At 57.1% G+C, this 12,822-nt stretch overlaps 5 protein-coding genes across 5 annotated transcripts; 3 read left to right on the top strand and 2 right to left on the bottom strand.

The window, feature by feature from the left end:
• Window positions 1-1,085: 1,085 nt before the first annotated feature.
• On the bottom strand, window positions 1,086-2,281 carry LY79DRAFT_519677 (15-O-acetyltransferase Tri3; the record flags this gene model as incomplete). Its single annotated transcript, XM_060555166.1, has 2 exons — window positions 1,086-1,412; window positions 1,475-2,281. The coding sequence occupies 2 exons, from the start codon at window positions 2,279-2,281 to the stop codon at window positions 1,086-1,088; spliced, it is 1,134 nt and encodes a 377-aa protein (XP_060412027.1).
• A 597-nt stretch (window positions 2,282-2,878) lies between these two features.
• On the top strand, window positions 2,879-4,475 carry LY79DRAFT_559936 (uncharacterized protein). The gene is made up of 2 exons (XM_060558296.1): window positions 2,879-3,857; window positions 3,911-4,475. Exons 1-2 carry the CDS (start codon window positions 3,179-3,181, stop codon window positions 4,069-4,071), a joined length of 840 nt encoding a protein of 279 aa, XP_060412026.1. The 5' UTR covers window positions 2,879-3,178; the 3' UTR covers window positions 4,072-4,475.
• Window positions 4,476-5,379: 904 nt separating this feature from the next.
• On the top strand, window positions 5,380-7,794 carry LY79DRAFT_559933 (cytochrome P450). The gene is made up of 3 exons (XM_060558295.1): window positions 5,380-5,948; window positions 6,036-6,323; window positions 6,478-7,794. Exons 1-3 carry the CDS (start codon window positions 5,811-5,813, stop codon window positions 7,495-7,497), a joined length of 1,446 nt encoding a protein of 481 aa, XP_060412025.1. The 5' UTR covers window positions 5,380-5,810; the 3' UTR covers window positions 7,498-7,794.
• LY79DRAFT_559927 (uncharacterized protein) lies at window positions 7,715-8,134 on the top strand. The gene has a single exon (XM_060558294.1). It carries the CDS (start codon window positions 7,830-7,832, stop codon window positions 8,022-8,024), a length of 195 nt encoding a protein of 64 aa, XP_060412024.1. The 5' UTR covers window positions 7,715-7,829; the 3' UTR covers window positions 8,025-8,134.
• A 739-nt stretch (window positions 8,135-8,873) lies between these two features.
• On the bottom strand, window positions 8,874-11,327 carry LY79DRAFT_591824 (uncharacterized protein; the record flags this gene model as incomplete). Its single annotated transcript, XM_060561335.1, has 2 exons — window positions 8,874-11,132; window positions 11,193-11,327. The coding sequence occupies 2 exons, from the start codon at window positions 11,325-11,327 to the stop codon at window positions 8,874-8,876; spliced, it is 2,394 nt and encodes a 797-aa protein (XP_060412023.1).
• Between the last annotated feature and the right edge of the window lie 1,495 nt (window positions 11,328-12,822).

Raw genomic sequence — 12,822 nt, 5'->3', positions numbered from 1 at the left:
GAATCAGCCGCTGCTGGGGAAGAAAGTCTTGATGAGAGTCAGATGGGAGGGGAAAATTAGTATATCCTAGAACTGAGCCCTTTGAGCTGAGAGAGTCTCATGTCAAGATAGAAAAAGACGCCCTGCCCGTGACAGTAGACTAGAAATGGGGAAACAGCATGTGAAAAAGGAGTCTCACCATGGCGGCTGGACGATCCGAGTTGGTTGTACAAACCCGCGATCACGGCAGACCCCTGCTGTCCATCATACCCGAAGCGCCTTCTGTGTCTCGGAATCCGGTTGTCCACCCCACACATAATGCAGCACTTCATCCCATCTCAATTGTCCCATTCCACCTCGTCCCATCTTATCCTATCTTGTCGTGCGACACGAAATGCATGCATGCACAGCACGCACGCACAGAACCGTACACCTGGAACTCGTGGCCCGAGACGGTTGTCTGGTCACTCTGCCAATATAGTCATGGGTACAGGGAAAGAACCTTCAACATGATGGATGTCATTTCGCTCAAGAACTTTGCAGCAAGATTGTAATCAAGTGACTCGGCGTTAAAGGTGATGGAAAGAGACGTGGAGCCTCCCCACCTTCCCATGCGGACCATTCTGAGACTGGTTAGCATCTCAGGAGTGTTGGGCTCCAATTGCTTACATATTGGGACTGTGTATGTTGACGTGCGACTGACAGTTGTCAACGGACATGATCAGTTTGCCAGCCTGCGTGCAAATCTGCGACGGAATGTATTTATCCACGATACTGTCGCTGACAAAGAGCTTGGCAACGCCCGTTAGTAACCCGCGTTCAGGAAGTCATTGGGTAGTTGGAAGTGGGACAAACTGGAAAGTGAGTGGAGGGGAGGGGGGCCGGCTCGCTGGGAGGGCTGAACCGCGTTAGCTGATAAAATGGACGATCTCAGGTGCTGTAAATTTTGCTTACGATTCAAGCTTGCTTGCGAGCATGTTCCATCTGTCTTGGGCAATGGCAAGATAGGAGCCATTGTCCAGGAATTCACTGTAGGCTTGCTTGATGTGGCGGCAGAGTCTCTTGATGTTGCCTCTTACCGCGTCCTTGTCCTCCTCGTCGACAACCTACTGACCGAGGGGCGCAAAGTCAACAAAAGCAGTAGCCAGACACGAGCCATAGCGGTGGTAATCGTTCTTGCCCTTCAGATACCGTCGGCCGTTTATAAGCATTGGCGAGACCACTGTGGCCGAACTGGGGAAGTCTGGTGGCATGGGGCTGACGCGTAGTAGGGCGAGAAGCATGGCGGCATGGCCAAGATGAGTTAGGGTGTAGTCCGGACCGAAAATGCGTTTGATGGCCAGCTTTAGGTTGTGGCTTTGGGGGATGCTGAGGCTGCGTCGAATTATTTGAGACTTGCCCCGGGAATTGTTTACCGGAAGTCCCCAGCCAGACTATAACAAAAATCAATATGAGGTGCCAAAGCAAAATGGAGGTGGGAACATGGGTAACTCACCGTACCTTGTTGTAGCTTCCTTGTGTACTCGTCCCGTGTCTTTGCAAAGTCATGTCCGATTGCAGAGACATCCGTACCGCATGCTTCAAGAATAGAATTGGCCAGGTTGTCGGTCTCGGTGCCCCAATCGTACTGACGAAGAGTATCGAGGTCAGGCGCTTCAGCAGACCACAGGTCTCCGATGCAGCGCAGTAGGTCCCCCACGAAGGTGTGGGAGCTGACGCCATCCCAAAGAACAGGGTGGAATACAAAGACGAGCATCACACGAGAACCGACTTCAAGCTCGGCTGCCTCATCCTGTGTGCCTAGAACAGAGAAGATCTTGACCGAGGAAAGAGGCGGAATGTCCTTGTTACAGACCTTGAACGTGGAAGCATGCTCTAGTCCATTGCGAGGTGACTTGGCCCTATGGATTATTCGGCTGGTCCAGGCGGCAACATTAGCAGCGTCTTTTGCCAGGGTGTAAACGACTTCGGGCGGACAGCCTGGGTAGTCGTATTTATGCAGCCTGAGGGCTCTGCATGCGACTTCCGGGTGATGGAAGCGGAGATGAACGAGTGCCCTTGAAATTCGATACTCCAGATCGACCAGAGAGAGGCCAGTCGACCAGATACAGAGGGTCGTGGTGATATGGATGGTGCCGTCAGTGCCGAGCAGGTACCCCCTGCGTCCGAACCAAGCCTCGGCGCCGAAGGCTGTACGGATCCAGGACCTGGCGAGATCGTTCGCACTCGCCAGACGCCATCGATAGTCGTGCGCTCGAAGGGATGTTGACGGGAGCGCCACGGCTGAAGGCGACGTAGACATGTTTACAAGTGGTGGAGGGTGCAACGAGGAGAATGGGGAGCTTTGACTGAAGTATGATGCCAGTAGTTAGTAATGGATCGTATGCGGATTTGGCTAATCTAGTACACTAGTAGCTAAGGATTGGGCCGGTTCGCCGTGATGTGTTGTTGCGTGGTGTTGAAGCAGTGGAATTGCCGGATGGCGCGAGTCCCGTGGTGCGTGCCTGTGTCTGTCAGGAAGGAAGGCACTTCAACTCAAGCCGTCGTACCTGCCTCACAGATCGCGGGTCACGGGATCTAGACTTTGACGTCCATCACGGCAGGTGCATTGTGTTGGCACCTGCATTTATTGATTCGGTCTATTACGTAAGACGGGAAGATGGCTCTCGCGACGACATCACGACCTCGACTGCTTGTGTCTTGAACCCGTCTTGCGACCGAATACATGGTTGAGATTTCACTTGATGATTCCGTGCTTTTGCAGATTCAACATATTGCGCCAGATGATTTGTTCCTAGAACCATCTCTTATCCAACACGACTTGAATATTCAACCCCCCGGAACGCAAATATACACCACGAACCGATGCGAAGTGTTCCATGGCGATAGCCGGCAACATCAGAAGCAACATCAACCCTATGCGAAATCATTTCATGTCTTCATCCCAATTCCGTTGTCGTACGCCGAGCGTACCGGTATCATGTTCCTGGAGCTAGCCTCTTTGGGCGATACATTGTGTGTTTTGTAGGTAAGCGGTAAGCAGAGCGGCGTGTGGTCCCTTGCATCTTGCATCCATCTCTCCCACACCCATCCGGATTCGACCCAACAATCTCACATATGCAAGATTTTAACATTACATGGTAGTAGAAGGTGAAAACCCAATCAAATCTTGTCTTCTTTCGTCAACTCCAGCCGCACGATGGCCAAATCCCCACACCCAACACCCTCCGCGCCCATATCATCACCAACAGCCCACGAACCACCACAACCATCAGACGGGCGCGCTCACTCCTCATTCACAAATTGGGATCATGACCAGGACCCCACGAACCCCTTCGCGCTCGTCCCCGCCGCGTCCTACAACACCCTCGTCCAGCTCCAGCCGCTTACCTCCCGCCTGCTGCGCGGCCGACGGCGGCTGCGCCGGCTCCTCCTCCCGGCGCAGCCCGGCCCAGACGCGCTACACGCTCTCCTCACAGGACCCGTGGAGCCAAGTGATGGAAGCCCCCGCTTCGCGCGCGCCTTCGCCGCCGTCGTGTTTGCCGTCCTCGCCAACCATGTGCGGCGTATGGCCCTCCCCGCCCTCGGGGTCAGCGGCTTCGGCGCGCCCATCGCTACCCTCAAACTCGCAGCGGGCAGCCCGGCCATTTTTCTCAAGGAGGAGATGGAGATCGGCATTCTCGGTAGAAACGCGGGGTGGGAGGGCGCGTCGAAGGTCGTCGGGGACATCGTGGGCGGGTTCGCCGTGCGGGGCGCTGTGGCCGGCAGCCCCCGTCGGTGGGGCAGCGAAGCGGACAAGGCCATGGTCGTGATGGCGGTTGTCTACTGCGTCTGGGTTCTCGGGTGTGCGGAGTACGTCCACGCGAGGGCTGTCCACACTGTGGCCGTCGGCATTGCCTACGCCAAGCTCATACGCGGCGGACCGACTCACCGACAGGCGCTGAGGGAGATCCTCCTCCCCTCAACCTGGTCCGGCATCCTGAAGGTCCTCGGACCCCACCTGGAGCTGGCCTATTACGTCATATACGGACTCTTGCCACTCCTTTGCCTCGCGGCCCGGTCCGCCTCCAGGCCGGAGCCAGGGCGAGGTAGGCCGGGGCTGGCTCTTCTGATTACCGGCTGGGCCTGGGGCACGGGATATGTGACGCGGTACTCGAACAAGTACTACATCGGTCTGGAGATGAGCGGGCTTCTGCTGGTTGTGTGGTGGATCTTGGCGGCGGCGGCGGTCTTTGCATGGCGCGCTCTGCGGACTCGGTTCAAGGCATGAGGCCATCGCTTCGCGTGTCGGGAATAAATACGGCCACTCCCACCTAATCCTTCCAAGGGTTTTTGCGCGAGCAATAAGGAATGGGCGACCTAGGCACCAAATAACGAGTGATCAGAGAAGCTGATAGTGTCCCCCCCTGTCCACTCAAGAGTACTGTGCACAATAACTGTAATAAACCTCAGCAGACAGTGGATTTAGTGATAACACAACTATCTTAATTAAAAAATAGAGGCAAAAGGGATGGTCTTGGCCTATCCTGACCTGGAGCACAGCGTAGGAAGCAGGGTGGGTTAGTACTATACTAATCCTCACTGGTGGAACTGTTTTGGAACTAAAAAATCTAAGAAAGCCGGATTTGAACCAGATTTGAGCCTGCAGCCTTTAGGATATGAGGTTTATCGCTGTTATCAAGCACAGTACTCTTGGGTGGACATGGGGGGCATTATCAGCTTGTCTGTAGACTCTAAAAAAAAATAGAGGCAAAAAAGATAGTCTTAGCCTATATGTTGGTTACACCAGGAATATGGTGATACGGTTAACCGTACGTATTGGTGGCAATTGACGAATAAACGGGGTAACTGTGATCTCTATTATGCGTGGAGAATAGAAGGATAACTATCGTGGGTTGGTTGGTTGAATAACCAACTTATTGCCGCAAATCCTCGGTGGATCCGTGGCCAATTATCCGAGGATTCGCCGGCATTGAGTCATCGGGGTTAATCCGATAACTCCGATATTTATCCGCGAGGGTCAACATCGCAACACTATCTTAACCTAGAGTACAAAGCAGGAAGCAGGGTAGGTTAGTACTATTCTAACCCTCCCTAGCGGAGCTATTTTAGAACTAAAAAAATCCAAGAAAACTGGATTTAAACCTGCAGCCTTTAGGATACAAGGTTTATTGCTGTTATTGTGCACAGTATCCTTGGGTTGACAGTGGGGGGGGACACTATCAGCTTGTCTATAGACTCCCAAATAACTATGGCTTTGCTCTAAGGAGTTAGCCGCATAATGTGATTACCGTATCCTCTTATCAAATACGAAGTCCGCACGAGTCATACGCCCGTCTATTATAGAAGGCAGTCATCCTACCTACTATGTACACACACACACACACACACCCATGTAACCCTAACCCTTGCCACCTAACTTGCTGCTGAAGTAAATGGCTGCCTGCATTTGCTACATCTAGATCCCTGTCTCTGCCAGCCGCTTACCCGTTTCCAGCAGGCTGTGGCCTGTACGGACTTCGTATCTGATGAGAGGATACGGTAGAGCCGTCAGAGGTGCACCTCCAAGCACAACCACAGCATGCAACAAAGCAAAACCCCAGTCCAAAAGAAGGATTCAGGATGGTCAGCACTAATCCTGATATCAGCTTCCCAGGTTCCCGGGATGTCTCTACATTTAGGGCAGCTGCGGCTAAGTGACTGAAATGTCATACCCCGATTAGACCCCTCATTCCCCCCTCGTCTCATCTCTCTCTCGCGTCTCTCCCTACCTCTCTCTCTCATCCTCCTCCACGAACCTCTCATCCTCACCGACGCCGTTGATATTCACCATGGGCTACGTCTACACCGCGCTCATTCTCCTGCCGTGCCTATTCGTGGCCTCTCACCTATGGGCCCTCCAAAAGAACTACCGGGCCGCCCTCCTCACGGGGCTGCCCATCGTTGTGATTCCCTATAATCCTGACAGCGTGAGTCAAACCGCAACGAACCCCCCCCCCTTCGCCAAACCTCCCAGCATCTCCCGTTCATCGAGCTAACGCTGGCGAGCGCCAAAGGCCATCCACACAATCTTCTCCGTGCCCCTCCGGCCAGTCCTCCGGCGCGTCCTCCCTGCCCGCGTCTATGACGCCGTCTCCCTCGTCATCCTCGGCTGGGAGTTTCTCAACGAGGCAGCCATACACGAACGCCTTGGTCCGGCCTTTGTCATCGTCACCACCACCCAGAATCAGCTCATCTGCGCCGACCCGGCCATGGCCCAGTTCGTGCTGGCGAAGCGCAACGACTTCGTCCAGGGCGACGTCTTGAAGCGGATCATAGGGTTCGCGGGGGGCAACGTCCTGACGGTGCGTTGAGCTCTCCTTTCCCTTGCGCCGTGTCCCCTTTATCCTTGCGTCTCCCCGTGGTGGTGATGAGCCGACGGTGACGGTGTTTCTCTTCATCGACTCTGAATCTCAAGTCTCGAAAAGACCCGGGATAACGGATGCTAACACTCGGCAGTCCAACGGTGACTCCTGGTCCCGCCAGCGCCGCATCGTCGCCACGGCCCTCAACGAGCGCATCAGCTCCGGCGTCTGGAAAGAGACGGCAGCCCAAGCCTCCTCCCTCACTGAATTCCTCCTGTCCTCCTCCTCCTCGTCCCCGTCCGCCGCCGATCCCGGGCCTGGTCCTGACGCTGTCCCCGGCGGAACCGCCGACACCATCCCCGGCCTCCGCGCTGTCGCCATCAACGTCCTCAGCCACGTCGCCTACGGTGTCCGCAAGCCCTTCGCCCTTATATCACTGCCCCGCGACCCAAAGGCCGACATAACGTACGTCGACGGCATCTCCCTCTGCGCCAGCCTCCTCGTCGTCGCCGCCCTCGTCCCGCGCTGGATCCTTTGTCTCCCCGTCATGCCCAAGCTCCTGCAGACCCTCGGCGTCGCCCGCGAGCGCCTGCCGGACCTGACGCGGGACGTGCTCGACCAGGAGCGCCAGCGGGCCGCCGAAAGAACGGCCGACGGCGCAGATGGCCAAGCCGGGCCGCCCACCATCATGAGCCTGATCATCCGCCTCTCCGACCAGGAAAAGAAGCACCAAGCCGCCTCCGACGCCCCCGCTGTCTCCCCGGAGAAGAAGGCTGGCCCCAGCGGCAGCGCCATGATCAACAAGACGCACCTCACCGAGGAAGAGATCGGCGGCAACCTCTTCGTCTTCACCATCGCCGGCTTTGACACCACCGCCAACACGCTCGCCTACGCCGTCACCCTCCTCGCGGCGTATCCGGAGTGGCAGACCTGGATCCAGGCCGAGATCGACGCCGTCCTCGGGCCCGCGCCGTCGGGAGCCGGGAGCGACGACGAGCTGCCGGACTACGCGGCTGCGTACCCGAAACTGGTGCGGTGCTTGGCCATCATGGTAAGTCGGACACACTCGCTGGTCTACCGCCCCCAAACCATGACAGACTTCCAAAGACTAACGCAACCCCCTCCCCCTCTCCCGTGCACCAGTTCGAGGTCCTCCGCCTCTTCCCGCCCCTGACGCATGTCATGCGCTCCACAGAAACCACCCAGACCATGCCCAGCCCCCCTGCGTCCGCGTCGTCGTCGCCATCCGAATTCGCGTTCGGCGCCGCCCCCGCCATCGTCTACATCAACACCGTCGCCCTGCACACCGCCCCCTCGACCTGGGGCCCCGACGCCCTCGCCTTCAAGCCCTCCCGCTGGCTCCCGCCCGCCAACGCTGCCCCACAAGAAGAAGAAGAAGAAGAAGAAGATGGGAAGCAGAACCCGACCCCGCCTCAGTTCTTCACCCCGCCGCGCGGCACCTACCTCCCCTGGTCCGGCGGCCCCCGCGTGTGCCCGGGCCAGAAGATGTCCCAGGTAGAGTTCGTCACCGTCATGGCCACGCTCTTCCGCAAGTGCACCGTCGAGCCGGTCCCGCGGGCGGGCGAGAGCGCGGACCGCGCGCGGCAGCGGCTGCTGGACCTGACGCGGGACAGCCAGCCCATCCTCACGCTGCAGATGAACCGGCCCGACGAGGTACGTCTGAGGTGGAAAAGGCGATGAGGGGAGGAAAGGAAAAAAGTAAGGAAAAAAAGAAAAAGAAAAAGAAAAAGTCAAGTCGCGTCAGTGGAATACGAAACCATGTCGTCAGCTGGCCAGAGTAAACATGATACAAGACCACACTCGGTTTAATCTCCCAAAATCGACATTGTAACAAGCATCGAAAAGCCACCCAAAGGCCCGTTCTCTTTTGAATCATGCATGTTTTCTTGTCCGAGTGAATTCAAAGAATATTACAGAGTTTCTATTGCCCAACTATGTAAATGTTCCTTTGTCTTTCTTCTTACTTTTTCTTTTCCGCTTTTGGGGGGACGGAGTGACTGACCTCTGGCAAAAACCTGCCATCCTGGCCGGTCCATACCACTCCAGCTTCCCTCTAAAGAATAAAACGAAGAAAAAGAGGAAGAAGAAGAAAAAGAAGAAGGAAAAAAAAAAGACCCACCCAGTCGACGCCGCCCTGTCCGTCCCGTGCCATGTCATCGGTCGGTCGCTATTTGCCGCCTCGCCAGGATGCCGTTTTCCCCTGGTCACCAACTCCCCATTTCCCATTGATAATAGTAAACGTTCCCTTTCCGTCGGCTGGACACACACGGCACCCCCCGTCCAGCTTTTACTCAATAGCAAAAGCGGACCTTTCGCTCGTCAGTGCCGCCAGCGTCAAGTCAGCCCAGTTCCACTGCAAGGGCTCAGTCGTAGTGTTACAAAAAGGACGGAATAGTCCTTGCGTGATTTCGCCTCTTTTTTCTGGTATTTTTGGTTTGCCGCAATGGGCGTTGATATACAGCCCCGTCAGCCCTGTCGTTCCCATAAGCCCTGCAGGGTGAAGGTTGGGGATGATCTGTCGGCTTTTCCTCAGCCAGTCCGATTCCGCAGACTGCTCCCCCGACTGAACCCTGGAAGCCATTTGCGCTTCTGCAGTGGGGCGCCGCCGCTGCCGCCGTTGGTGCTGGTTGGAGTCGGCTCCGAAGAACGCGGCGTCGGCGTATGCGAAGCGGCGCGCGTTGGCACCGCCATGGGCGTTGTTGGCGTGGTGGCGGAAGCGGCCTGATCATTGAGGGGCGCTCCCTCGTCGAAGCTCCCAGACCGAGCAGGCCTTGGGTTTCGCATGATGGGAGGCGGCGTCGCGCTGTCTCGGTCGTCGTCCGCCAGGTGAGACCGCTGGACCCACGACGGAACGCCCATCGTGCTGGCCTTTGCTGCCGCAGTCGGAGACGGCTCGGCCGCGGGAGATGCAGGCTCGGGCTGGGCTGTTACGGGCCCGCCGCTGATGGACCTCCTGAAGAAGTTCAGACGGTGCCCACGCGAAGCCGTAGTAGACGAAGGTGGGTAGTGGCTGTTCTTGGATCGGGCACCGGACTTTGACTCTGTACGCTGCGGAGTGCTTGCGACCGACTCGGGCCGCTGAATCGCGTGTGCGTCTATGCTAGCTCGCCTGGACCCGGCCCGGGAGAGCGACTTGCGTAATTTTCCGTTGGCGGGAGGTGGTTTCGACACTGTCAGCCCCGTCGCACTGAGACTGGATCTTCGCTTCGGTGTGGGTGGTTGCTGAACAGCACTCGGGAAGAGGGCGTTGCTCACCACCTTCATGTCTTCCATATGGCTATGGTGCTGTGCTGCTGCTGCTGCTGCTGTTGCTGCTGGGATGCCAAGCATGTTAAACGTCCCATCGCCAGAAGGCCCAACCGTGGTGTTTTGGTTCCATCCTCCGCCGGGCATGGGGAAGCTACTGAAAAGGTCGGGAGAATCATAGCTGCTCTCGTCAAAGTGCTTCGGGTCTTTGCCTTGCTGCATCCAGATGTCGAGACTTGAGTCGAGCGAGTGAACAGAATCCCCGTCTGAATCCCAGTCCATTTCGTGGTGGTGGGAAACCGTTGTTTCTCCTGCCGACCTCGGGCGAGGAATCAACGGCGCTCTGGTGTCGAAGTAAGTCGTTCTAGCCGGCTCTTGATGGCCTACGAAAGCAGAGCGGGGCGGCTGCTGCAACACTGGCGCGCCCCCTTGGTCCTCGCCATCGTCTTCCTTGGAAGTGCCGTCGGAAATGGACCGGTAGCTACGCTGGTCGGATACACCTCGTTGGTTGGAGAGGGTGTCGTTTGACGTCTTGAACCTGCGAAGCGTCGGCGTGGAAACGGTGTCGGGCGTGGGAGGCAAGACTTGTTCACCCGGCCGTTGAACGGGCGTGTCGGTCATTACCCTACGTGGAGCCTCCCGCTTCGTGTCCTTGGCATGCTTGTGCGGCTGCTCTCTGCCAGCGAGGGGAGACTGATCTTGGGCTGGCGCCCTATTCGGGTAGCCATGGTCGAGATTGGCCAGCTGTTGCAGAGGAGAGGTGTGGTCGACGATGTCGCGGATCGACTGGAACTGACCTGGGCCAGGGGCACGCGAGAACGAGTTGGACCGACTGTTTCGGCTTGACCTCGTCGACAGTGTCGTTGGTGGTCTTCTATCCCTGGACTGATCGCTGCCGCGCGAAGGCTCAGGAGAACAGGGCGATTTGCCGTTGTCCGGACTCGGCTCGTTGACTCGGGCGACGTCTTCCTTCTCCCCATACACACTCGTAAAAGAACTCTCGCTGAGGACGCTGAGACTCGGGCTCGTCATGTTGTTAACGCGACGTGCGTCGGCGTCTTCGCCCTCGGTTGCGAGCCTCGACAAGCTGAGAAGGCTCCCGCGCGAGCTGAGGTACACATTGCGCAAGTTCTCCGTGTTCTCGGTGTGATCCGACAAGAAGCTGGGCATGCGGTTGAGGGCCTTGGCGTCCGCCTCTAGCCGGGCCAGGTTCGCTTGCCTGGGTTTGGGCGTGGTGATGTCAAGTCGATGCTCGAGCGCTTCGAGAGCTCGTATGCCGGCTGCGTCGAAATGCTGCACCATTTCCCGCTCCTTGAGGAGCATTGCAACCTGAGCCTCGAGATTCAATATCATCTGGACCGCCTCCTGCACGGCCTTGTCGCGCTTTTCCAGCTCGTCCAACAGCCTGTCGTTCACGTCGTCCATCTGGGCTTTCTCAGTCTCGAGGGCGTCGATGCGCGCCTCCAGAGCCGTCTGTCGTTCGCGACGGTGGAAGAGCTCAAGCTTCAGGTCGAAGTTTTGTTTGTGCAGGGTGGAAACGGTCTGTCGAAAATGCTGTCAGCGAAGCACTCGGATCGAGGTGGGATACAGGGGAAGACTCACGGCCTCCATCTCCTTCGCCCCCATGCCCGTCTTCTTTGGGGTCTCTCCATTACCTCCGCTCGACCTGGGCCGTCGGCCGTCCACCAACTCGCCCTTCACAGAGGGGCTCTGCGCGCGGCGTGCAGGTGATTCCATCTGTTGAGCTGATGCTGCGGCGGCGGCCAGTCTCTCGGCTTCTTCCCTCCTTTTCTGTAGCTTGTCCTGCAGGTAGCTGGACGTTGCGCTCGGTTTGCCGGGATCGGAGACGCCGCCTCGCGACAGGGCAGAGCTGGGGCGGAGTGAGGTTGTGGAGGGCGTACACGAACTGTGATGGAATCTGTGTGCAGGGTGAGTGCTCGAGGATCGCGAAGAGGTGGCGAAGTTGGAAGTCGAGCTGTTTGCGCTCCGTGTGGTTCGGGCCACGGTAGTACTTGTACTAGATCTTGAAGACGGGCGAGGGTAGACAGGAGAGGGACGGGACCTCTCGCGGCTACGCGACTGATTCTCGGCAAGACTATCCATCGTGTCTTTGGAAAAAAAAGAAATGTTCAAGCGCACTATGCAAACGAGGGTTATTGCCTGGCGGCGCCGGCGTTGGTAGTAGCAAGGACTCGGGATGATGCTTGCTGAGAAGCGTAGAAGCGCGGATGGTGATTGCGTCGGGCTATAGCAAGCGCAGCTGGGGTGGGGGGGCGGTGGTTCCAGCTCGTCGGAGGCGGGTAGTCGACCGGTTTTGCTACTAGACAGAGAGCACCAGAAGATCCCTGATAGATAGCGCAGCTATGAAGAGCAATTACGGCTTTCGAGTCGTGATAGGTGGGTGCCTGTGCGCCTTGAAGGTATATCAGAGACCGTTATTGCGATGGAACAGAACAGGCCAGGACCGGGTCGTCTGCACGTGGGACTAGACGAGACGAGACGAGACGACGAGACGACTGCGGGCGGCGGCATGTGGTGGATGGATGGATAGACTGCTGATAGCGAAAAGGGCGAAGTCGGGTTCTCTCTGGGTGGCTCTAGACGCTTAGAGGCATCAACGGATCCAAGGCGTTTGGACAAGACGGCTGGCTGCGTTGCGGTAGGTGGCTGGCCGCAGAGAACGGGTAAGAGGGACGGAAATGCAATCAATGGACGATCCGTCAAAGTGCCGAGCCGGAATCTATGGTCGCGATGTGGGATGATCGACAGTAAAGGGTAGCTGGTCTATACCGCGATTGGGAGCCAGCGCGGCCAGATGCCACGGGATTTTCGTCGCGATGGCGCAGGAATGTCTCAATTGACGGCGGCGGCTGGTTATGCGGGATCGTCGTAACAGGTGAGGCGAACGAGGCAGAGGCAGACCAAGACAGGCTGACGGAGGAGGTTGGTAATGTGCAGTGCAGGGTCTGTAGAAAAAGAAGAAGAAGAAGAAGAAAGCAATGCTGGGTATCTGGAATTGAAGTGGTCTGGTAAATGGAGCGGTGGAAAATTATTGGTCTCAGTCTCTTTTGGTTGTCGCACCGCCAGCGACGATGTTCGGCCTCGTCCAAGAGACGGGAATGGAAATGGCGCGTAGGTATCCGTATGTACGAACAGTCCTCTCTCTGTCAATATTCCACTTTTTCTCCTTCTTTGTTTCCCTCTTGCTTATCGACTCAACCAACGGCTGGAT

Source organism: Colletotrichum navitas, assembly GCF_030913465.1.
Source record: "Colletotrichum navitas strain CBS 125086 chromosome Unknown LY79scaffold_49, whole genome shotgun sequence".
In the NCBI taxonomy this organism is placed as follows: Eukaryota; Fungi; Ascomycota; class Sordariomycetes; order Glomerellales; family Glomerellaceae; genus Colletotrichum; species Colletotrichum navitas.
Note: the sequence above shows the minus strand (reverse complement) of the source record. Positions and strands in the feature narration are given on the sequence as shown.